This window comes from Lethenteron reissneri, chromosome 3, assembly GCF_015708825.2.
Source record: "Lethenteron reissneri isolate LAM-NWPU_2019-01 chromosome 3, ASM1570882v1, whole genome shotgun sequence".
NCBI lineage: Eukaryota > Metazoa > Chordata > Hyperoartia > Petromyzontiformes > Petromyzontidae > Lethenteron > Lethenteron reissneri.
Window position 1 is genome coordinate 7,879,546 of NC_083781.1, and position 25,129 is coordinate 7,904,674.

Genomic DNA, 25,129 nt, shown 5'->3' on the forward strand with positions numbered 1-25,129 from the left:
CACGCCCATAAAAGGAGCGGGACACGTCGATGCACACCACCTTCAAAGGAGGCGGGGTGTCGCTATGACAACGCCTACAAAAGGGGGAGGGGCTTCAACGGCCACGCCCATAAAAGGGGCGTGGAAACCCGCCGTGGTTTTCCCGCCTCGCGTCGCCATGGATCAGCAATGGCGCGCCCACTTCAAACGGGTGAGGAGCGAGCGGCCGCGTCTCCTCACAACTCATTAAGTTTCTTGTTGTTTTTAACGTCGTGTTTGCACCAACTTATTATCAACCGCAGTCGGGAGCCGGCTCACTGAGAGAATAACCCGTCGTGCGTCAGATCTCGTCGGGTTGAGCCTGGTTAGGGCTTTGATGGGCGGCGACATCGTGCATAGCAGGTGCTATAGACTTGCTGCGTTGCGGGTAGCAGAGGACAGCCCAGCAAACTCTGCTGCCCCCCACCGCCAAACCGCACTGACTGGCGTGGTGAAGTATGGTCAAAGTGCGTGGTTCTCATCCAGCAGTGGAGTGCAGGTGCATCCACAGCACGGAGCCCGAGGGGCAGTGGATGTTGCCCTCAGAGTCTCGGCCTCCATCAGTCCTCACGATACTCCACCCGCCTGTGTCCGCGTTAAATTTCGATTTAAAGCTTCTTTCGTGACTGCAGGGATTCATCTTCTCGGTTCTTTCGGTAAAGTCATCACGTAGAAGGGAAGTAATAAAATAATAATAAAATAATTCTCACGACGTTTCGGCCACAACGCAAGCAGCCGTCCTCAGGTGAAAACCAGGTCCGTCGAGGCGACAGAGTCTGAATGAAAAAAATTAACCCGTAAAAACAAAGTTTTTCACTATAAATCCTTTATATGCGTGGCGGCTAGAGTCCTCTCGTCCTCTGGCTTGAGATGGCTGCCACCTATGGGTCAGATGATTGTCTGCAGTATTAAACAATTGGTAATTAAATATAATTTATTTCCCTAAAAAGTGTAAAATTTTGGAAAGTTTTTTTTCACGAAAATTAATTGTCTCGCACAACGAGTCTGTGTGGAAAATGTCAGCTCGATTGGATCACGGGAAGTGGGTTAAAAAACGACCGAAAGATTTGCACGGTCCTAAGCATGCAAGCAAGCTTAATATAAAGGATTTAAAAAAGTTCGTGTGCTGTTTCATTCAGACTCTGTCGCCTCGACGGACCCGGTTTTCACCTGAGGACGGCTGCTTGCGTTGTGGCCGAAACGTCGTGAGAATTATTTTATTATGTTTTATTTTTATTATTTTATTACTTCCCTTCTACGTGATGACTTTACCGAAAGAACCAAGAAGATGTGTCCGCGTTGTTAGTGACGACCACCCACCCCCCCCATCTCGTGCGCACCGCACGCGCCTGATAGTGGCGAGGGGTTTGTGTGTTGACCGTCGACGCTGCTGGACACACCGCGCCGATTTAACGAATGTACACACAATCATTTTTAGCCCTCGCCAGAACGTATTGTGTTATGGGGCCGTCCATAAATGACGTCACGCACCTATTGGGGGGGGGGGGTGTCAGACGTTTGTGACGAGGGGGGGTGGCGGGGTTTGAGAAATGTGACGTCACATCAAAATGCGCAACTTTAAATAAATATAGACAACACGTTCTACTTAATTAAACTTTTTAATAAATGTTTTCTCCTACAAAATCACAGTGCAGCGCCACATTAAATACGCACTACAATGACAATAGTTTAAAGCGATTTGAAGCATTTTTTTTGGGGGGGGGGGGGGCAGAGCTTTGTGACGTCATATTTGAGGGGGGGGGGGGTCAAAAATCGTCCAAAATCGCGTGACGTCATTTATGGACGGCCCCGATGCATTCAATTGCTTTGCGTGTGAATCGGGACCCATATCTAACAGAGATGGTGGTGGTGGTGGTGCTCGCCTCTAAACCATCTGGACAGTTCACACCGGCAGCATTGGTTCGAACTTGGGAGTTTCTCTCGTGTTGGACCAATTCCGCCGAAAGTCTACGACTCACAAGAGGCCGTGTGGCTGACGGGATGAGTACAAACCCCACGGCATTGCCTGTGGTTACTACTTGCCATGTGTCCCGGGCAGTGTCGCCGCTCGTGTGTGGGAGGGCAGGTTGGCTACGTGTCCGCCAGGGGTCGTGAATGCAACGTGGCGAACAAACCGGCATGCCGGTAGCGCTCGTGGCAACAGCAGCATGGGTGCATAAAACAAATACAGGTAGTCCTCTACTTACGATGAAGATGCGTTACGACGACCCCATCGTAAGTCGAAGATGGCCTAGCCTACCCAGAAGTCTTAAAGAATGGTGATAATTTAACAAAACAGAGCAATTTACAGTACCGTACTGTATAAACTATATACCGTATGTGTTTATTAATTACAATACTGTATTGCACAGTAAAATGTAAAGTAAAAAAAACCAAGGTCAATTATTAGCCTACCTATATGAACTGCAATTTAATATTTAAAAAAATTCAGAAAACAATCCTATCTGCTATAAAACTTTTAACATGCATTGAACGTATCGTATCGTGGTAACCTTAAAATGAAATCGTTAAAGCTACGTATCATACATGAATTGAACGTATCGTAACGTATCATATAGTACTGTACTCACCAAGATTCTGTCCGTCTGCATACTTGAACGATGTTAGGTTGTTTATTGCAATTTTGTCGTATCGCTATCACCATCGTAAGATCGAAATATCGTAAGTCGGACCATCGTAACTCGGGGACTACCTGTACAACAACAAAACTGTTGTTGAAAGCTTTAGGGTCAATCTCCCAGAGGTTGGACAGATCCGGGAACTGGCAAGCTGTGTGGGCAGTGGATTATAGCAATTCGCTTTTGAGTTGGCTACGGGGTGTGCTATGGATGGAGTGATGGCAAAGTGGTTGATGCGCTGTTCTCCGAACTCTGCCACCTGAATTTGGTTCCTGGCCGCGGCCGACGTCAACTGCGATGTCGGCCATTGCTGGATGTGAGGGCCTTCCCATGCCAGACTTGACCTTCACCACACCCGTGAGTAGGGGTTGTTGAAGACAGGAAACGTGTGAGCCTGGGGTATAACAATAGATAACACTATAACTTCTAGATGTGAAGCTTTCGTGACTGCAAGGATTCATACTCTTTGGTTTTTTCGGTAAAGTCACGCAGGTAAAAAAGTAATTAAATAAATGGAAACAACTAGATTAAATCACGACGTTTCGGGCGCAACACAAGCGTCCTTCAGGTAGGGACAACTTAGTTAAAGCACAACCGCTTAAGTGTGTCTTGTGCTTTCGCTACGTTGTCCCCACCTGAAGAAGGACGCTTGTGTTTCGCCCGAAACGTGATTAAATTTAGTTTTCATGTATTTAATTAAAAATTTTAACTACGTTACTTTACCGAAAAAACCAAAGAGTATTACTATAACTGCCCTCTGCTATATAACCACGAAGCTCCCCAAGTGCTATGACAACCAGTTGGTGTATCATCGTTGTCACCGATCTGAGCACCATCCAAGCTCAGCCCATCTTAGCCTTAGAGGTCTCACGAGATTGGGCACCTTTCGGAATGCTTTAGTCGAAGGCCGAACTAATAAAACTGCTATATAAATTTAAATTGTTATGGTTATCTAAAGTTTTGTGTTCTATGATTGCAGGAAACGGTTGGGAAGCTGCTGGCGCTACACTTCAAGGATGAAAAGACCAAAGGTGTGAACGTCTCAACAACTCCACCAGTGATGGCATTTCTAACGACACTCGAATGCCAGGCAATGGCTGCCCATAATAATAATAAAAAATAATTTGCAATTCCCTTCCGAGAGTGACAGGACAATGAGACAACTATACTTGTCGGCACAGTATAGGCATAATTTTTTACAATAAATGTCCGTAATTTTGACTCTTCGCAGTCTAAAACAAGGCTGTGCATTATACACACAACGTGATGTCACATGACACGCGAGGCATGATGGGAGGACCAATCCAACGGTCAACATCTCACATTTTGCCGTCAAGAAATCATAAGTGTCATTCCTCTTGTTTACAGCCTGTACACTATCCTGTCACATGAATACAACTCCGTATGAAAGTCGACAGTGGTTTCCCTATGGATGGACCCGCTCCCGCCATAGGATTGTGAAAGTTCCTCCATTGCCTCAGGGCTGTGAAGGAGCGAGATGAGCAGCAATGCCTCGGCACCCGTATGAGCTGGCATCGAGACGTTTCTCTCCGATGAGTTTCTCATCGTTTACAGTAAAGCCTTATAAAACCGGTTGAAGGTAAGAGCTGCTGCTGTTGTTGCTGTCATCCTCGAAGCCGCTTTGCTCACGGTCGTCTCCCTTGCAGTGAACGCGGACGCCCTGAAGCTCATGACCAGCCTCCTCCGCCTGTTTGTCACCGGTGAGGCCGGGAGCTGGGTTACCCATCCACACCTTGGTATTCCCTCCCGTAGTCTCTTCCCAAGCCAGTATATAAAACAGATTTGTAGAGTTTCGATGTAAAGCTTATGTTTTATTTTTATTATTTCCCTTCCCTTCTACGTGACTTTACCGAAAGAACCAAGAAGATTTGTAGAGGTGCGACCCTGCTGGCAGAAGGGCCTCCTCGAGAGAGTGAACTCTTGAGGGCATTTGGTCTACTCTTCCACGTTCACCGGGCGTGTTGGGAGAGAGATGGGTGTACTCGCACTTTACCCCACCGCATGCGACCTGCTGATCGACAGATTGTGGTGTATGCATTGATACTGCTTGCTGGACACAGGCCAAGTGACTGACAAAAAAAAATTGGGACTTTTAAAGTTCCGGGAAGACTTAACACATTTCCCAAACTAACAGCTTCCTCAAAAAGATGATCCTGCGAAAATCGGGACAAAGTGGCAACCCCACTCGTAACCAATGTGGCCCCCACTGCCCTGTCAACCCCGGACAGAGGCGGCCATGCGAGCGGGCAGGCAGGCAGAGAGCGAGGCGGTGGACGTGGTGGACGTGGCACACCTGGAGAAAGTGCTGCCTCAGTTGGTGCGTGACTCCAGCAATCCCATCACCATCACCCATACAAATACCAACACATGCGCCACCACCACAATCTCCATCGCCACTACGACTCCGACCACCACATGCAACGTCGCTTTAACCACAACCATCAGCACCACCACTATCATCTTCACCACCTACATTATCACAACCACCCCACCTGCACTATCACTATCAGAGGGGTCCATGCCCAACAACGCTGCACCACTGGTGACCTGTTTGTTCCCACGTGGGTTTTCACGGTTGTGCTGTACAGCTTTCTGATGTATGTTGAACTTCTTTCGCGCTGTACGTAGCCAACCATGTTAATCGGAGGTACGGGGGAAGGACAACAAACTATACACAAAAAGCAGTTCTAAAGAAATTACTTTTCAATCTAGATTTTAAAGTACATTGCTCCAGTGGGTTCCTAATATTGGAAGGAAAAGCGTTTCAGATAGCTGCCGATGTGATCTCGGGGTGTACCACCAGTAATTTTGTGTGATATCTGCCGTTTCAATCTTTTCCTTGATGAACCGATTGAGGGAGAGCGCTGTGTCTCGTTAGCTGTCATTCGCTTAACCTGTTTGCGCTCCACAGCTCCTGGACTTTTGACCGTGGTGGACCGAGCCGTCGGACCCAAGTGGAACATTATTGTTGTTACGAATAAACTTGAGCTGTAAAGCGATATCTTCACTCCTGTGTTTTTTCCGGCACGCTGGGTCTGGGAAGAGCAGCTGCTTGATATGCACCGGAGTGCTGTTGACACTTTCTGTCGACGCCGCTTCCCTCCACCCCTACCGACCTATGGCGCGTTTTCTTCAGGTATTGTTAGATCCCATCATTCCGTGTCTCTGCTGTGCCGTCCAATCTGGTCCTTCGACTTCTCATCTGCACCTGTCTTCTCTGCGGTGGTTATTGTTAGTTTACATTATGCCGAATCTATATTCTGTGTATTTTCATCTTATTCAGGGCTTCATCGTTTACCTATTCCATTTGTCTCTTTTTATTGTATCAGGAAACCTGTTTGTGGTATCCATCGTGAGCAGATATCCGAATGATTGTGTCGATAATCACACCCCCCATCTCTCGTTCTCGCTCACCAACTTCTTGTCCACTTTCATTTGCTAGTTCGCTCCCAGGAATTCACTGGCAAGGATCTTATGCAGGCAACGCCGTCCAAACATGTCTGATAATTACAGCCTCTTCGTCAACCCACTGCTAAATGAACCCCCCCTCCATCGTGTCAACTTTGAGGGGGGGTGGGGTGAGGTTGTTTGATCATACTTCACCACACTGGTCAGTAGGGGTTGGTGTGTGCTGTGGGGATTGCGGGTGTGGTGTGCTAAGGGCGGTTTCAGATGTTACTCGCCATCAGGGCCTCACGCCCTCACTTCGGCATTGAGAGACTCCCCATGGATATCGAGGTGCAATACCGTGGCTTGCCAGCTGAACGCACGGGAGCAAATTGCCACCCTCACACATGCTTGGGTTTTACTGGTAGGAACCTAGTTACACCAGCCCACGGGATTCTTGTGTCCGTCGTGAATCCAAAAATGGGAGGGGTGGGGCTGGGTGGGGAGAGGATGGCCACCCCGTGGTGCCCTTATAAAACTCAACCTTTAACCTACTCACGCCGGCTTGTGCCCGCCCTCACAGTCGGGCATATTTGCGGAATACACCACGCCGCCGTTGACCCTGGCCATTGACCGAGCAACCCAACGTTCCTACCAGCTCCCTCCGCAGGAATGTGTTCTTTGCATGCTCCGGTTTCTTCGGACGTGTATAAACGCGTATTGATTGACTGAAAACATCATAGTAAATATAGAACTATTGTTGATAGCGCCGGATCGCCTCCTGGCAGCCTTATGTACCTCTCGTCATGGCTGCGGCTACCACTGTTCACGTTGCTACCAGTCTCCCAGTGCACCGTAACATGTTCTGCGTGAAGTGAAGTCCTCATCACTGATGTTAGCAGTGACCAGGAATCACACTTGGCATTCCAGGTTTAGCACAACTTGCATATATACACACGCGTGTGTATATGGATAAGATGGTGCTGTTCCGGCCTTAATCGGTGCTCTAACAGCACTTGCCCCAACGAATCCGTTAGAGGCTACACGGGGGATCTTCGTGTAAGACGCCTGCTGTGTCAACGGTGTGTGAGCTGAGCGCGTGGTGGGTTTGTGGTCGCGCTATAAATAATCTTATTTATAATTTTTATTTTTACGGAAAAAACCGCAGCGGCTTTGAGGTTAAAAACTTTCAGACGCCGAGGAGGCGCCGGTGTAGGGGGGGGGATGGGAGCCAAGGGAGGGCGGGGTAAGGGGACCCGGATACCCACTCCCCCCACTAACCCCTCCGGTCAATGGAGCCAATCTATAGTAGCTAAGGGGGTGTCACGTTGAGGAGCTAAGGGGACCCTCGTGGAGTGGCTGAAGGGACCCAAGCGGAGTCGTAAAGATATCCACGTGAAGTGGCCAAGGGGATCCACGTGGAGTGGTTAGGGGAACCCACGTGGACTGACCAGGGGGAGCCACCCAGGGGGCCTGTGATTAATTCGTATTTGTGGTGCAATGATTCCTTCCCTTCGGGATTATATTAGTTGTTACAATTCAGTTAAAAACTAAATTGTTCGACGTGGTGAACATAGCGGCATCTAGTGCCGAGAGGGACCACGATTCAATTCACGTCCGGCGATCTTAATAATCGATATCAATCTGTAGAGCAATGTACATCCTTCATATGCATAATCAATTATGCATTATTGTGAATATACCAGCTTTGTGTTGCGTGTTAAATCTGGTGGTGCAAAGTTAATTAACATTTTTATAAAAAATACAATGAACATTTACTAGTTGAAAATACGGTATTTGGGTGAGTCGGTGGGTGGATGGGTGAGTGAGTAGGTGAGTGGGTGAGTGTGGGTGGTTGGGTGAGTGTGGGTGGGTGAGTCTGTGGGTGGTTGGGTGAGTGTGGTTGCGTGGATAAGTCCGTGTGTGGTTGCGTGGGTGAGAGCGATTCGATGCGTCTAACGCGAGCTACATTTATTTCGGTCGATCAAACGATGGAGCCATATTTCGTAGGTGGGTGGGTACGGGGTGGACTTGCGTGCATGGGGGCGTGTGTGTGTGTGAGAAAGTTGGAGGGTGTGCGCGGGAGGGCGCGTGCGTGAGTAGACTCGTGCACGCATGGGTACGTGATTATGTAAGTTTATGGGTGAGTGGTCGGGTAGATATGTGTGTAAGGAGTGGAGTTGTATTAGTAGGTGGGTGAGTGGTCGTTGAATGTGTGGTGTTGTTGAATGGGGAAGTGCTGTGTGGCTGGGCGGTATATGAGACCGTGAATATCCAATATACATACACGGGCAATTGTGCGTCCGTGCTAAGTGGGTAGATGGCTGGGTGAGTGCGCAGACGGGTGGAAGCTATTCATGGGCGTATCCGTGGGTATGTGCGTGATTGGGTGGACGTGTGAACGTGTTTGTGGTTGGGTCAGTAACTGCTTGGTTCGAAGCATGGTTGGGTGTATGGGTGCGTGTGTGTGGTTGTTTGGGTGGGTGGGTGGGTGCGTCTGGTTGGGTGTGCGCGGATGTGGGGGGAGGGTTTGGTTGGGTGGGTGTGTGTGGGTGAGTACCAGAGGCAGCTGTACTCACACGCGCGCGTGATGGATTCGCAGTGCAAATGAAGCAGAGTTCGTCTCATTACGCACGACAAACAGCGTGGCCGGCGAGGATGGGGGAGCGAAACCATCAACACCACCATTAGCGGTTAGATGAAAAGAAAACGTTACTATAGTACAGTAGTAGTATTATTTCGCATGTTTACCCAGGAAAGCCTCGCCGAGTCTCGTGACTGTTTTTGCAGGAGGGTCCTGCCAAGTTTTGGGGAGTAAAAGGCATCGAATACTGTGTTAATTACTTGTGAGAGATGTATTGATGGGAGAGCTGGGTAGATAGAATAGTTGGGATGATGGGAGGGCTGGGACGGTGGGAGAGCTGGGTTGATGGGGGAGCTGGGTTGATGGGCGAGCTGGGTTGATGGGAGAGCTGGGTTGATGGGAGAGCTGGGTTGATGGGGGGAGCTGGGTTGATGGGAGAGCTGGGTTGATGGGAGAGCTGGGTTGATGGGGGAGCTGGGTTGATGGGAGAGCTGGGTTGATGGGAGAGCTGGGTTGATGGGAGCTGGGTTGATGGGGGGAGCTGGGTTGATGGGAGAGCTGGGTTGATGGGAGAGCTGGGTTGATGGGGGAGCTGGGTTGATGGGAGGGCTGGGTTGATGGGAGAGCTGGGTTGATGGGAGAGCTGGGTTGATGGGGGGAGCTGGGTTGATGGGAGAGCTGGGTTGATGGGGGAGCTGGGTTGATGGGCGAGCTGGGTTGATGGGCGAGCTGGGTTGATGGGGGAGCTGGGTTGATGGGAGAGCTGGGTTGATGGGCGAGCTGGGTTGATGGGGGAGCTGGGTTGATGGGAGAGCTGGGTTGATGGGGAGCTGGGTTGATGGGAGAGCTGGGTTGATGGGGGAGCTGGGTTGATGGGAGAGCTGGCGCCACCCTGGGTTTTTTTGATGATGAAGTTGATTTAAACTCCGTGGCCCCGCGACCCAAGCCCCAGGAATGTGAGTCACGTAATAAGCGGCCGTGGCTCCAACAACAACCACAACCACCACCACAACAACAGCAACCACCACGGCGACATCAAACGCTAATGATGGTCATAACGATGCCAGTCGAGGGATGTGTGTCTCCCCGCTCGCCCCATCTACTCCTCTCCTCTTCCCCCCCCCCAACTCCTCCCTCCCGAGCCCCCAAACTGGGGGCCCGGGAATGCGTTCGTGGTCAGACACGTGGCGCCGGACGGGCCCACCTGTATAAACACGGGGAGCCGGGGAGGGGCGGGGGGCGGGGGAACGGGAGATGGCGAGCGGGGGGGGGGGGCATGAGTTGGGTCGAGGGATGGAGTGGAGGAAGGGGGGGAGATGTTTTTAATGACGATCACCAAATCCGAATCATCGATATCTCATTGCAAGCATCATCAAATCCTACTCATCAAATTCTAATCATCATCTGATTCTCATCAACCAATCATTATCATCACGACACAATTCTACTCCGAATAACATTTTTATGCATTCTAATCATCTCATTCTTATCGTCGTCATCATCACGAGATCCTGACCTCCATCACAATCATCGCGCGTCACGGCTCCATCACGTGACACTGCGGGTGCTCTCCACTGCACTGTTTTAAATGGGGGTCAAGGGGCGAGGCGAAGGGCCGGGGTGAATTGTCTGGTCGGGGTGAGGACTTTGAGTGAGGTTTAGCGGGTTAGTGTTGGGGTCGGCAGGTCAGAGTAAGGGTCACTGTTCACCACACTGGGTGGACCGTAGCGGGGAGCGTGACGCATCCGTTGGCGATCTCCACGCCGCCGCCGTTGACTGCTGATGACACGGCTTCCGTGCCGTCGCTGGGACCATTCCGCGTGGGCTGTCGATGTGATCTGGCATTGGGGATTGACCTCACTGGCATCGCAGGTCTCCTGGGGTCAAAACCAAAACCCAGGCTCTTCCCTTTTTTTTCGATTTAAAGCTTTCGTGACTGCAGGGATTCATCTTCTTGGTTCTTTCGGTAAAGTCACGTAGAAGGGAAGTAATAAAATAATAAAAATAAAACATAATAAAACAATTCTCACGATGTTTCGGCCACAACGCAAGCAGCCGTCCTCAGGTGAAAACCAGGTCTGTCGCCTCGACAGTCCTGGTTTTATACCGAAAGAACCAAGAAGACTCTTCCCTTTTGTTTCTTTGTTCAACCCGGCGAAGTGAGGGACGCAAGAGACCAGGAATGAGCCTCACTGCCATGGTGACCTGGAGCTTCAGACTGCCAGGCGGAGGGGGGGCGGCGATGATTGCGGTGTGTAGTCCCGACTGAGACACGTGCCGTGTAGATGCTTGTTACCCCCCACACCTCCGATTAGCACGGTTGGCTACGTACGGTGCGAAAGAAGTCCAACATACATTTTCGAATTTGGACCGCGACGCCGGTCACAGTGAGTGCAGCAGACGGCTGCGTAGTCATTATTTTGGTTACCACACCGGGAGTGTTAATCAGGGCTTGCCGCTGGATTCGAACAACGAAGGTCTGAGACGAGCGGCGAACGCGCGACAGCCGGGATTGCTGTGTAGTCTGCGTGTGATGAGAAGGTCTTGGGTAGGGCCGGATGATGGCCTCCTGGCTGCCTGGCCCAGCCTCTTTGCATGAGCCTTCACAACTTGCGCCATCGATTTGTACGCGTGTATGTACGCTGAACTTCTTTCGGACCCTACGTAGCCAACCGTGCTAATCGGAGGTGGACAGCGAATCGATCGTTTGGACGGCCTCCCGGTACGAGTGGCCAGAATGGAAGTCATGGAAAGGTTCCACTTTCTCAGGGCCAAGTCAACCGTGCCATTGGACCGGCGCTCAGGACCTGCAGACTGAACATTGAAGCAGCCGCATCTCGCGTGTGCGAAATGCGGTCTCCTCGAAACGGCAAGTTGAATATTCACCGCTTCCTAAACTATGAAGCTAAATAATTTTGTTTATTTTAGCGGGTATGGCTCACTGAGCTATTTCGCTCTTTTTTCAGAAGCGACCTTGTCACAAATGATAGCTCAACAAATGTGCTTATCGTGTGGACATGTTATTGCAGCCAAATACTCTAAACGCGTATATTTTCTAAACGTGGACGAAAAACAACCGGAGGACCCGGAGAAAAAATCCACGCGACCGCAGGCAGAAGATGCCAACTCCAAATGTGCAACAGGCGTCAGTGTTGGTATTGAACCCACGACCTCCCGTATACCGGGCGAGGTATTTAACATCTCGCCACCGTGGTGCCATCGAAGGTGACGGTCGTGCCTGCAGGGGACGCGCGTCCAGTTCAGAGCAGAGGTCGCAAATGGGTTTTGATTCCTTACCCGTACCCGTACCCGGCCGCACCAGGGTCGCAAACGGGTACCCGTACCCTACCCGTACCCGGCCGGGTACGGGTAGGGTACGGGTATCGGGTACCTGACTGCGACCTCTGGGATGAAGCCATGTTGCAGGCGCGGGTGGGTTGATTCTAGGAACTTGAATTGTGAGAAGAGACAAGACGTTGGGAAATGAGTGACAAACAGTTACTCACCAGTGACTCACGGTCTACCCGTACCCGTACCCGGCCGAGTACGGGTAGCCGGGTATCGGGTAGGGTACGGGTATCGGGTACCCGGTTGCGACCTCTGGTTCAGAGCCACCGATTCAACACGCACCCTGCTGGGAATGAGAAGGTCCTCTTGGCGACGGCGACTGGACTCGCATTAACCACACGCACGCGGCGATTGGCGCTAGATCTCGACAGAAACACGAAGCGCCCGCGCTGCGTTTTCGGGGTTCTTGCGCTGCTCGTCTTGCTCGACGGAGCGGGGTTTTTGTATGCTCGGTGGATTATCGAGGGCTCAGTCGAACTCCGATGTTAGCAGAGTACCGATGAGTAACTCTTGGGATAGAACGGCTTTGTGTCTGACCATAACGGCAGGACGTTTGGGTTGAGACTTGGCACCCATCGCAGCTACGGCCACGTGGCTCCTCGCTTCCCATTGGTTGATCCAGCCCTCCTCCACCCACCAACCACGGGGCTGTCTGAGTGAAAGATCCTCGTGGGCGGTGGTGGAGGAGGCCGATGGGTCGGCCTCGTGGCGGCACCGTCACCTCGACCGTTACCGGCGCAGCAGCGGTGATGCCATCGTGTTATTCGGCATAGGGGCCGTCCATAAATGACGTCACGCGATTTTGGACGATTTTTGACCCTCCCGTCGTCACAAAAAGTCAGACCCCCCCCTCAAATATGACGTCACAAAGCTGTGCCCCCCCCAAAAAATATATAAAACATGCTTCAAATCGCTTTAAACTATCGTCATTGTAGTGCGTTTTTAATGTGGCGTTGCACTCTGATGTTGTCGGAGAAAACATTAAAAAGTCTGTTTAATTAAGTAGAACGTGTTGTCTATATTTATTTTAAGTTGCACATTTTGATGTGACGTCATATTTCTCAACCCCCCCCCTCGTCACACATCGTCACAAATGTCTGACCCCCCCCCCTTAGGTGCGTGACGTCATTTATGGACGGCCCCATAGGTGTTACGATCATGGGTACGGGCAAGTGTTTAGGATAGGGGTCGTTGTTATCAGTAGGGTTAGAGTTACGGGTAGGGTGAGTGTTATGGGTAGGGTGAGTGTTAAGGGTATGGTTAGTACTATGGATATGGTTCTGATTAGAGGCAGGGCTCGTGTGAGGGATTGGAATTAAGGGGTCGGCGTAGGAGTCGGTGCTGGGGGTTCGGGTTAAAATCAGCGCTGCAGTCGCAATAAGATTAGGTGAGAGATGGCCCCTCCCCTCCATCCCCTTCCCCTCAACCCCTCCCCTATCCCCCTCTCCCCGCTAGCCCCGCCCCTCGATGTGCCGCGCGCGACCTTTTAATTCAGCGAGCGCGCGCGTGTCCGGACGAGGCTGATGAAACGCGGCGACTCAACCCCCATCGTTCCCCTCTTCCATCAGCACCCAACGCCCCTCCTCCTCCTCATCCTCCCTTCAACTCCCCCCCCCCCCTCCTCCCGTACACTCCCCTCCCCCCATCGTCGTCGGCTACGGCAACACGGCCAAACCTCTCGACTTGCTGGACTTTGTCGTCGGTGCTCCCTAACGCACAGCACTTGCCCCAACAGTCGAAATGCCGGATGCACGGAGATTTTTTTTCGTCTTTGTGTGCGGAGGTGAGAGTTGTGTATCGGTGAAGGGAGCGGTTAGTGCAGCTGTACCGCTACGGACTCGGCCACCCAAGTTCGATTCCAGCTCAGGGCCAACACCAGTGACGATTTTATGAACCGGTCCTGGGCCTCCTCTCGGTCGACTCAGCCTCAAATAAGTACCTGGTGCGGTGAGTCAAACATCGGCGGTGGGGAGACAAAGGCGGTCGTGCGTGGTGCTGGCCACCCACCCCCTCGTGTACGGTGCCAGCCTTCATAGGTGCTCGCTAACAGCACTTGCCCCAAGAGTTTGTTTAAGGCTATAGGGAGGGGGGGGGCGTATCTGTGTGAGGGTGTGAGTCGGTGTGTGTGTGAGTAGCCTGCGTGTTGTCGTGGCTCGTGCACTGTGTTAGGAACGCGGCCAACCTGAGTTCAATTCCAGACCCTGGCCAACATAATTCTTACGTCGGACGATAACTCACCTGGTTCTGAGCCTCCCCTAGGTCGACCCAGCCGTAAACGAGTACCTGCTTTATCTCTCGCTCATGCTCCTTAACGTGGAGGTGAGTGCTTGGCGTCATCCCCGAAACGAAGCACCTGTCTGGGTGTTTTGTGTCATCGAAGACTCCACCCCATCGACTCTGCACGAGTAACGGGACAGCTGTAAGAGGGTGGAGGGATCCCCATACCTCGGCAGTGTGCTTATGTCCAGCTCCGCTTTGGCAGCGGAGGTCTCACTTTTGAGTCAGTCGAGCACTGTGGCATTTTTTGGGCGGCTCTGTGACGCTGCGTTCAAGTTTCATTTATTAGGTATAGCCCTGTGAGCCATGCGGCTCTTGAGTCGGGTGCAACCGCAACAAACTACATATGAACATCCTGGATAAATCAGCAAATCTTCCAGAAAAAAACTCCACCGTATTACAACGTGGAAGCTGCATGCCCCCGTCTCGCTCCACTACGAAGCTCCGTGTCTTCTCGGCCATCCACCGTGCCCTCTGTGCTTGCGAATCGTAGACCCCTTTAAAGGAACATCTGCACCGGCTTGAAACATTTAGGCTGGCCAGCCTACGATCCATCCTGGGGTGTAACCATATGCTGGATTGAGGAACTCATCCGTGAGCTCCTCCGGCAGGCGAGGGTGCGTTGCCTGGGTCATGTAGCCCGCATGCCCAGCCACGGAACGCCCAAGTTGTTTCTGCTTTGCCGGATAAAGGGATCTAAACGGGCACGACACGGAGGAGATGGACCGATGCGGTACGGGAGGATGTGGAGCTGAATGGATTTGCCTAAGACTGGTGGTACCAGCGGTATCAAGATCGGCCTCTGTGGAGGAGGAGGCTCGTGAAGGACGCTGCTGCTACTGGGCAGGTGGAGGCAGTCGCCCTCCAACAACAGCGGAGAGCAGAGGAGCGACGCTCACAACAACGAGCGGAGCGACGTGCGGCTAAAACGCAACAAGTTGGAACACTGGCAGAGTCATTGCAGTCAACCAATAACACCTGAGCCTGTCCCGTGAACTCCGTGCCATCAGAGAGCCTTCCATAATTCACGTGACCTCAAAGTGCACCTAGCCTGGCACGAGCGCTGTGGTTACGTTGGCTTCCTCTGCCCTCCCCCACCGGCTCCCTCACTCTTGTGCCCCCTCGAGCTTAATAAGTGCTCGCAAACAACACGTGACCCTGAGTGAGCGAGCATAGGTGACGGTAGGGGTTGATTCTGAGTCATCAATCAATGTGTTTGAGGTGCCGGTGGCACGGGGGGGAGGGTGAGGTGGGGGGAGGGGGAGAATGGGGGATTCATAATGGCCATGTCAGATCGAGATACAAACATATACAACCCGAAAAATACAAACACATCCAAGCATACACACAAATATAAACACACACACAAACATTTGTACGTAAACACAGTAACAAGTATAACCCGTAAAAACAAAGTTTTTCACTATAAATCCTTTATATGCGTGGCGGCTAGAGTCCTCTCGTCCTCTGGCTTGAGATGGCTGCCACCTATGGGTCAGATGATTGCATGGCAGCATTAAGCAATTGGTAATTAAATATAATATTTTTGTCCTAAAAAGTGTAAAATTTTGGAAAAAAATTTCACGAACATTAATTGTCACGACGAGTCTGTGTGGAAAATGTCAGCTCGATTGGATCACGGGAAGTGGGTTAAAAAACGACCGAAAGATTTGCACGGTCGTAAGCAAGCAAGCAAGTGAACTTAATATAAAGGATTTAAAAATACATATCCCTCCCCCCAATCATCGACGCAGGCTGTTGGGGAAAGTGCGACAGCAAGCACGGATGAAGGCCGGAACTGCGCAGGATGAGGAGGGTGTGACACAGCCGCCTTTGTCTCCCCAACGCAGGCGCACACAAACGAACACAAAGACAACGACCCCCCGTATAGCCTACAACAGACTTTTGGGGGCAAACGCTGTTAGCGAGTAGCACCTACGAAGACCGGCACGACACACGAGGGGGTGGGTGGCCAACACCACGCCTGGCCGCCTTTGTCTCCCTCATGACGATGTTTACATACCGCACCAGGTACTCGTTTTGAGGCTGAGTTGACCTATGGGAAGCCCAGGACCAGTTCAGATAATCGGTGTGCCGTACTGCTTACGTGACTACCCTTACTATTTGGAGTGTGTCGGGTGGTGGCAGGTTTAACGACACATTTATATATTTACGCGATCTTACTCAAGAAAGCGGTGTTGGCCGCGAACAACAACCGCCATTCGCCACTGAGTGGCGGTGACGTCACCACGACGCTTGTGCCAGGCGAGGTGCACCTTGAGGCCACGTGAAGTGTCGAACGCCCGCTGACAGGTCACGGGGCAGACCCAGATGCCACAGGTCGACTGACTAAGATGACTGAGACGACTGGTTGATGCACCACCTGTGCCCCCTAATGTGCCAACTTGCTCTGCTTTAGCCACCCGGCGCTCCGCTCGTTGTTGTGAGCGTCGCTCCTCCCGCCCTCCGTTGTTGTTGGAAGGCGACTGCCTCCAACTGCCCAGTAGCGTCCTTCACGAGCTTCCTCCACAGAGGCCGATCTTGACACCGCTGGTACCAGTCATCGGCAAGTTCACTCAGCTCCACGTCCTCCTGTACCACATCACTCCATCTCTTCTCTAGCCCGTACCGCGCCCGTTTAGCCCCCTCGATCCGGCCGAACAAAAGCTGTTTGGGCATGCGGTGGCTGGGCATACGGGCTACATGACCCAACCAACGCAGCCTTGCCTGCCGGAGGAGCTCACCGATGGGACTTTTGCCCAGTTCTTTCAAGTATTTGTGAGCTCCTCACACAATCCAGCCTGGTTAAACCCAGGATGGATCGTAGGCAGGCCAGCCTAAATGTTTCTAACCGGCGAAGATGCTCCACAGACACACACACACACGCACAAAGACAAAGATCCCCTGTATAGCCTTAACAGACTGTAGGGGCAAGTGCTGTTAGCGAGCACCTATGAAGGCCGGAACGGTACACGAGGGGTGGGTGGCCAGCACCACACCCGACCACCTTTGTCACACACGCACACAAACACGCACACAGACACGCACACAGACACACACACAGACACACACAGACACGCACACACATACACAGACACACACACAGACACACACAGACACGCACACACATACATACACAGACACGCACACACGCACACACAGACACACACGTGCGGCGCGTGACACCCGCGCGTGTGCACGGCTCTCTCTCTCGGGTGTTCACATCGGTGGCGTGGGGGGCGGGGGATGGAGGGTGGGTAAGTGGGGGCACCCTGCCCCCCACCCCACACCCATCAATTAAAATCAAATCTCCACATCGTTTGGGTTTAATTAGCGCTGTTTACAGGAAACGTCTTAGTGGATGTGGAAGGATTGAGAGGAGGGGAGGGGGGTCTGGGGGTGCCAGGGATGTCTGTGTCTCCATCCGCAGCCACCCCCACCCCATCCGGGTGGTGCAGCTGCAGTCCCCCCCCTTATCCCACCCCTCCCCCGCCCCTCCCCCGCGCCACATGAAAGCGCGGCTGCCGCTTAATTGCTCACTTTGAAGTTTTTGTGTACGCGGAGGGGCGGGGCTGTGGGCCCGAGGGGAGGGGCCTCATGTGTGTCAGGGCGGGGGGGCGGATACCCCCGAACCCCCCCCCCCCCCCTACGACTGCCGCGTGTTCAGTGCGGGACCCGGCAACTTTAGAGGGCACCGCGCAGCGCGGTGGGAGCGGTGGCGCTGCGGTTAGCGCACTGCGCTGTCAACTCTGAGCGGAGTTCGACTCCAGGCGACAATGGCCGTTCTCGTCCGGCGTGGGATGAAAAGAGCCGGAGGACCCGGAGAAGAATCCACGCGACCGCAGGGAGAAAGATGCCAACTCCAAATGTGCAACAGCCGTCAAGGGTTCAACGGTTTGGGAGTGGAGACGGCCCCATGGGTGTGCCCGCGTTGAACCAAATGCGGACCAAAAGATTCGCACCTCGCAGACCGGGCCGCGTAGCTGATGGGATGCGTACAGAACAACAACAACAAACAACAACCAGCATTGTTTTGTTTTACGCGAAGAGACAGAAACCCATGGAGCGATTTTGTCCTTCGCTAATGGGCGATGTGGAACCTTCCGATTCGCGGTTCCTGTTGATTGTTGGTCAGATGACAGAAGCCCCCCCCCCCCCCCCCCCCCGGGTGACACTCGTGCCTCACAGCGAGAAGGAATCCTGGGTTCGACTCCCCGACTCGGACACCCTTGCCTCTCCGCGCGTGGAGTTTGTACGCTCACTCCCCCTGTTTTGCATCGGGGGCTTTCCGCGTTGTCGGAATTCCTCCCATAGCCGGCGAAATGAAAAAAGCACGCAGTGTAACTGGTATTGGCCAAAGCATCGCAATGCTCAAACGTATCTGCAAATTCATTTGGATTGTTCACGACACCAACACCAGCCCCTTACTGTGGACATTTGGCAGGGCTCTCCTTAAAAAAAAAGTTTTGAGACTCTGTGTGACTTTCCTAGGTGAACACGTGGGACAATAATAATACTTTTAATGAACTGGAGTGTGTTACCCATATTTGTTACTTATCGGTCATAATCTGATCAATACATGGGCCCCGCATCAATAACGACGTCTGTGTAAAGGTGACAATCTCGTCGGGTGGTGGCAAGAATTTTGGCATGAAACTACCACCACGTGGCAGGAACCCACGCAAAAAGTGTAACTCAACACGGAGACGTGGAGAAGAGACACATCAGCAATGTCTCCTTCTCATCTCCCGTCTCTCCGCTTCAAAAACATGTTCAGTTTCTGACCCATCCCATCAGGCAGCCGCACGGAATCCCTTCACCGCGAGTTGGAGGTGGGGGGGTGGGGTGCTTGGGCAGGACACGTACAGTACGTATGTTGAACTTCTTTCGCACCGTACGTAGCCAACCGCGCTAATCGGAGGTGCGTGGGAAAGGACAACAGACTAAACACGAAAAGCAGCTCTAAAGAAATGCCCTTTCAATCTCGATTGAAAAGCGCATCGCTCCGCATCGGAAGGAAAAGCGTTCCAGACGGCCGTAGGAGCGCATCTGAAAGCGCTCGATACGGTGACCTCCCTTAATCCGATGGCTGTAGCCCACGACGACGACGGGCCGAGTTGGCGTCATGGTTCACGCACCACGACGAGACCAGCGAGGTGTTTGCGGTTCACTTGCCTGCGGGCAACGCGTGCGGTGCGCTCACGAGCGCGACCCGGCGACGCATTAGTCGTCGTTTATGGGCACTCGCTCGCTCGGGCGCACCGCACGCGCGCGTGACGTGTGGATCATTCACTCGCATGTGCCGCTAAGTGTCGTTGTTGTTGTTGTCGTTATTGTTGTTGTTGTCGTCGTTGGGTGCATTGAGAGCCGTGGCGAGTTGTCGACGCGCTGCAGCTGCGGCATCTGCCGGGTCCGCTTCTCCTCGCGTGCAGGAGCAGCAGGAGGAGGAACCTCGACCCGGAGCGCACGCGCCCCATTAGCGGCGATCAGAGGGACAATTAAAGAGCCCCCCCCCCGCGCGCCTCCCCCCTTTTACCCCCACAGTTAATTGGTCGCCAGCCCTCCCCGCTAATAGCGTGCCCCCACCCCCTCCTCCATAGCAACCACCGCACGTGGGGATGGGGAAGAGGAGGGAGAGGGAGGGGCGGGTGGAATGGGGGAAGGGTGGGGGGGTGCAGATTGTGAAGGAGGGAGGGGGGGAATGAGTTCCCTGTGCCCATCTCCAGGTGTCTCCCCCGCCCCCCCCCGTGGGGAGGGCAGTGGGTAGGGGGTTGTTACCTGTCTCACCGGATGTGTGGGGAGGGGTTCTGTGTGTATGTGGGTAGTGAGGGGGGGGGCAGCCCCCCCCCGCTCGCCTGGTATCGTTTATCAGAGTCCACAGGTGCGCGCGGTCGCTGTTTGAAGTGGCCGCTCATTAGGGGTTCGATCGCTTTAAACACTGGCAGGTGACGGCGATGGTGATGGTGATGGTGATGTTGTCAGCAACATCAACACGACGACCGGCATCGGTGTCACGACCATCAACCACCACCAAGAAGCATCATAAGAATCACTAAAAATCATCAGCAGCAGCAGCATCAACATTCACCATCAGCAACAAGAACATCAACAACGCATTCAGCGTCATCAACAGCATCATCAACAAACGCACCATCTCCTTCATCAGCAGCATCACCGCCATCGCCCACCCGCCTACGCCTCCACCCGGGGAGTTCCCCCCCCCCATTCCACATTCCCACCGCTCCCCTCCCCTCCCCTGACTCTCGCCCCCTTCAAAAACTCTCTCTCTCCTCCTCCTCTCTCTCCTCCTCCTCCTTCCAGCACCACTCGGACGCGGGGCGAGACTCGACAAAGTCTGTTTCGTATGCAGTGGCGACATCCTTCCTCACCCATAGACACCCTGCATCATCCATAGACACCCTGCATCGTGTATGGGCACCCTGCCTCATCCATAGACACCCCTGCCTCATCCATAGACATCCTTCTTCACCCATGGACACCCTGCTTCATTCATAATCACCCTGTTTCATTCATAATCACCCTGCATCGTGTATGGGCACCCTGCCTCATCCATAGACACCCTGCATCATCCATAGACAACCCTGCCTCATCCATAGACACCCTGCCTCATCCATAGACACCCTGCATCATCCATAGACACCCTGCCTCATCCATAGACACCCTGCATCATCCATAGACACCCTGCCTCATCCATAGACCCCCTGCCTCATCCATAGACACCCCTGCCTCATCCATAGACACCCTGCCTCATCCATAGACACCCTGCATCATCCATAGACACGCGGACTAGCTCGACTCTTCTCACTGAGACGTCGACTCTACCATAGAGACCTCAATTCGTGAGTACCCGCGTGAATCGTGCCCACATTGTGCTGATGTGTGGTGGTGGTGGTGATGGTGGTGGTGATGGTGGTGCTGATGGTGTTTTGGTGGTGATGGTGGTATAAGGTAAAACTAACGGTGTGATTCGTGCCAACATTGTGCTGATGTGTGGTGGTGGTGATGGTGGTGCTGATGGTGTTTTGGTGGTGATGATGGTATAAGGTAATACTAACGGTGCGATTCGTGCCAACATTGTGCTGATGTGTGGTGGTACTGGTGGTGCTGATGGTGTTTTGGTGGTGATGATGGTATAAGGTAATACGGTGCGATTCGTGCCAACATTGTGCTGATGTGTGGTGGTACTGGTGGTGCTGATGGTGTTTTGGTGGTGATGATGGTATAAGGTAATACTAACGGTATGATTCGTGTCCACATTGTGCTGATGTGTGGTGGTGGTGCTGATGGTGTTTTGGTGGTGATGATGGTATAAGGTAATACTAACGGTCATGAATGTGCTGTTGACGCCGATGGAAATGATGATGATTGTGCTGCTGTTGTTAACGGTGATGATTATTGCGCTAATGATGATGATGTTGTTGTTGATACTGATGGTGGTGCTGTTGCTGATGATGATACTGATGACGATGGTTGGTTGTGCTGTTGCTGTTTATGTTGTTGATGGTGATGCTAGTGGTTGTGCTATTGCTGATGATGTTGTCGACACTGATGGCGATGAAGATGGTTGTTGTTAATGCTGCTGCTGATGTCTGTCGTCCACCGCCTGCTGCAGCTCTTGGGAGCAGCAGCGGCAGCAAAAGCAGCATCATCATCATCATCATCAGCAGCAGCAGCATCATCATCAGCAGCAGCATCATCATCATCAGCAGCAGCATCATCATCAGCAGCAGCATCATCATCATCATCAGCAGCAGCAGCAGCAGCATCATCATCATCATCATCAGCAGCAGCAGCAGCAGCAGCAGCATCATCATCATCAGCAGCAGCAGCAGCAGCATCATCAGCATCATCAACAGCAGCAGCAGCATCATCATCAGCATCATCATCAGCAGCAGGAGGCCCCGGCAATGTCTCCCCCGCGCGTCTGGCCACTGCTCGTGGCCCTCGCGATTCTCCCCGCGCCACTCCCCGGGTCCCCCGCGGCTCCCTCGGGCCCCGCGTCCCCGTGGCCTCATCCTCGCCGCACCTCCTGGCGGGGAGGGCCCAACGTGGCCGCGCGGCGCCACCGAGACCAGAGGCCCCCACGCGGCCACGGGCAGCACGGGCCAAGCGGCGGGGAGGACATGCAGGCCCTAAACCGCGCCGGGGGGCCCGGTGGCGCCGTGGGGACTGGGGGGGCCGGGGGTGTAAGGATGGACCCTTGGAATCATCATCATCATCAGCAGCAACATCAGCAGCAGCAGCAGCATCATCAGCAAAGACCTCCGAAGCTGCCCGGTGGAATGGCCCAACATTCTCGACAAGCGGCATCTGCCGCGAAGGTGGCATCGGCTGGCGCGGCTGCACCGGTCATGAAGAGCCCCCCGGCAGGCAAAGCCGCGGATCGCGAGCCGAGGGAGCCGGCGGCGGAGTGGCTGAGCGCGCAGCTGGGCAGCCTGGCGCGCTCCCTGCACGCGTGCGGCGGCGGCGGTGGCGGCGGCGGTGGTGGCAGCGGCAGCGGCGGCGCGGCGGAGCGCGGGGCGGAAGCGATGCGGCTGCGATTCCTCGGCAGCGGCAGAGAAGCCACTTGTAACGACGGCAGCCCCGCCGGGTGCGTGCGCGGCAATCCCCCCCGCCCCCTCCACCACCCCCCCACCATCCCCCCCGCCCCCCACTATCCCCCCGCCCCCCCCCCACTATCCCCCCGCCCCCCCCCCCACTATGCTGGCCCCTGACCAGCATGCCCGTTGATGGGCCCCAATAGTTCCTGATGGTCTCCGACATACCCCGGCCGGTCGCTGACAGTCCCCAACATTCCCTGGTGGTGGTGGTGGGGGGGGGGGTGTGTTCTGAATACGATCCCCTAATTCCTTAACCCTAAAATCCAGAACAAAGTCCCTGGAGACCCCCGCAACGACAGCTTGTTTAACCGCTGATCCCTGCCCCCCCCCATCCTGCAAACAGGTATTATATCCGCAAGTCGGAGGGCAGCAAGCGGTGGCTGATATTCCTTGAAGGTGAGGAGGCCGCCGGTCCCATCGCACGCTCGACCTTGACCCCGTGACCTCAACCCTGATCTTTCCTCCTGTAGTGGGTCTCTGGGTCACCGTGGGTTGTACGTTTGCCTCGATGTCAGTAAATGGGGGGGGGGGGGGCGGGGGGTCTCTGTGCGAGACTCTGCGTCTATTTGTTTGCAGGCCCGGCACTGCATGCGCACGTGTTGTGCTGCAAAGGGCCAGCTGCCACTGGGGGTGGGAGGTGGGGGGGGGGGGGGGGTTACCCGCGGGATGAGATGTAAGGCGCTTTGAGTTGCTGAGGAATTTAAGTCTCTTCCCCCTAATGGGTTTATCCGCCCGCGTGGCTCGGCGGAGGAGCGGCAATCGGAAAGGTCGCGAGGTCAAAAACCCTATTCTTAGGTTTTTTTCGGTAAAGTCACGTAGGTAAAATATAAATAATACAAGATAAATTTAAAAAATAAGAATAAATAAATAATAGAAATAAAATCATCAATCACGACGTTACTTGATACAGCAGTCGTGCTGTGACGGTTCCACCTGAAGACGGAAGCTTGTGTTGCCTCCGAAACGTCGTGATTTAAATTTTATTTTAATTTTACTTTTTTAATTTTAATTTTTTACCTACGTGACTTTACCGGAAAAAACCTAAGAATATGAATCCTTGCAGTCACGAAAGCTTCAAATCTAGAGTCAAAATCCCTGTTTGGGAGGGAGGGGGTTGACTCGGCCCATCATCGTCACTCCGAGTTCGGTAAAACGAGTACCATTCTGCGTCAGTCCAAGGATCATCACGTGAACTCCGGTAATTCTCGCAGCAGCAGCGGCGGCTTTTTGGCGAGTGGTCGAACAAAGGCGGTCACCGCATTGCGGCGCGTTTTAACAGATGGCCGTCTGGAACGCTCTTCCTTCCGCTATTAGAAAGCCACTGGAGCTATGCACTTTTAAATCATCATCTAGATTGACAAACTAATTTCTTGAGAACTGTTTTTTTGTGTTTAGTTTGTTGTCCTTCCCCCGCACCTCCAGTTAGCGCGGTTGGCTACGTACGGTGCGAAAGAAGTTCACACACATACTAAGTATGTAACGACTCGCACACCGCCATAGGAATGTGGAATTTCCGCTGCTGGCTCAGGGCTGTAAACAGGAGACAAGCAACCGATGCCTCGCTGCTCGTTTGGTATGACGCTGCCCCCTCTCTCCCCCCCCCTCTTCCCCCTTCTCCACCCCTCTCCCCCCCCTCTCGTCCCCCCCTCTCCCCCCCCCTTCTCCCCCCTTTCTCCCCCCCTCTCCCCCCATTCTCCTTCCTCTCCCCCCTTCTTCCCCCCTCTCCCCCCCCCCTCCTCCCCCCATTCTCCCCTCCCTTCTCCCCCCCTCTCCCCCCCCCCTCTCCCCCCCCCCTCCTTCCCCCCTTCTCCCCCCCTCTCCCCCCCCTCTCCCCCAGTCTCATCCCCTCTCCCCTCTCCCCCCCTCTCCCCCCCCTCTCCCCCCCCCCCTCTCCTCCCCCCTTCTCCCCCCCTCTCCCCCCCCCTCTCCCCCCCCTCTCCCCCCCCTCTCCCCCCCTTCTCCCCCCCTCTCCCCCCCCCTCTCCCCCATTCTCCCCTCCCCTTCTCCCCCCCTCTCCCCCCCCTCTCCCCCCCCCTCTCCTCCCCCCCTTCTCCCCCCCTCTCTCCCCCGCCCCCACAGGAGGCTGGTATTGCCACAGCAGGGAAAGCTGCGATGCGCGATTCGCGTCCCTCCATCATCTCATGAGCTCGGCCGACTGGCCCCACACGCGCACAGGTGAGTAAGGAGGAGGAGGAGGAGTGGGTGCCACGTGACCACCCTCTTCGCCCTCATCT

The 25,129-nt window shown here is 53.7% G+C and overlaps 2 protein-coding genes across 2 annotated transcripts; both read left to right on the forward strand.

Annotated features, from left to right (window-relative positions):
* On the forward strand, positions 1 to 5,677 carry LOC133347662 (centromere protein X-like). Its single transcript, XM_061560136.1, has 5 exons — positions 1 to 190; positions 3,637 to 3,688; positions 4,325 to 4,378; positions 4,907 to 4,995; positions 5,590 to 5,677. The coding sequence occupies exons 1-5, from the start codon at positions 65 to 67 to the stop codon at positions 5,602 to 5,604; spliced, it is 336 nt and encodes a 111-aa protein (XP_061416120.1). The 5' UTR covers positions 1 to 64; the 3' UTR covers positions 5,605 to 5,677.
* A 16,380-nt stretch (positions 5,678 to 22,057) lies between these two features.
* On the forward strand, positions 22,058 to 25,102 carry LOC133347671 (protein no-on-transient A-like). The gene is made up of 3 exons (XM_061560148.1): positions 22,058 to 22,885; positions 23,239 to 23,291; positions 24,975 to 25,102. Exons 1-3 carry the CDS (start codon positions 22,203 to 22,205, stop codon positions 25,076 to 25,078), a joined length of 840 nt encoding a protein of 279 aa, XP_061416132.1. The 5' UTR covers positions 22,058 to 22,202; the 3' UTR covers positions 25,079 to 25,102.
* Positions 25,103 to 25,129: the final 27 nt, after the last annotated feature.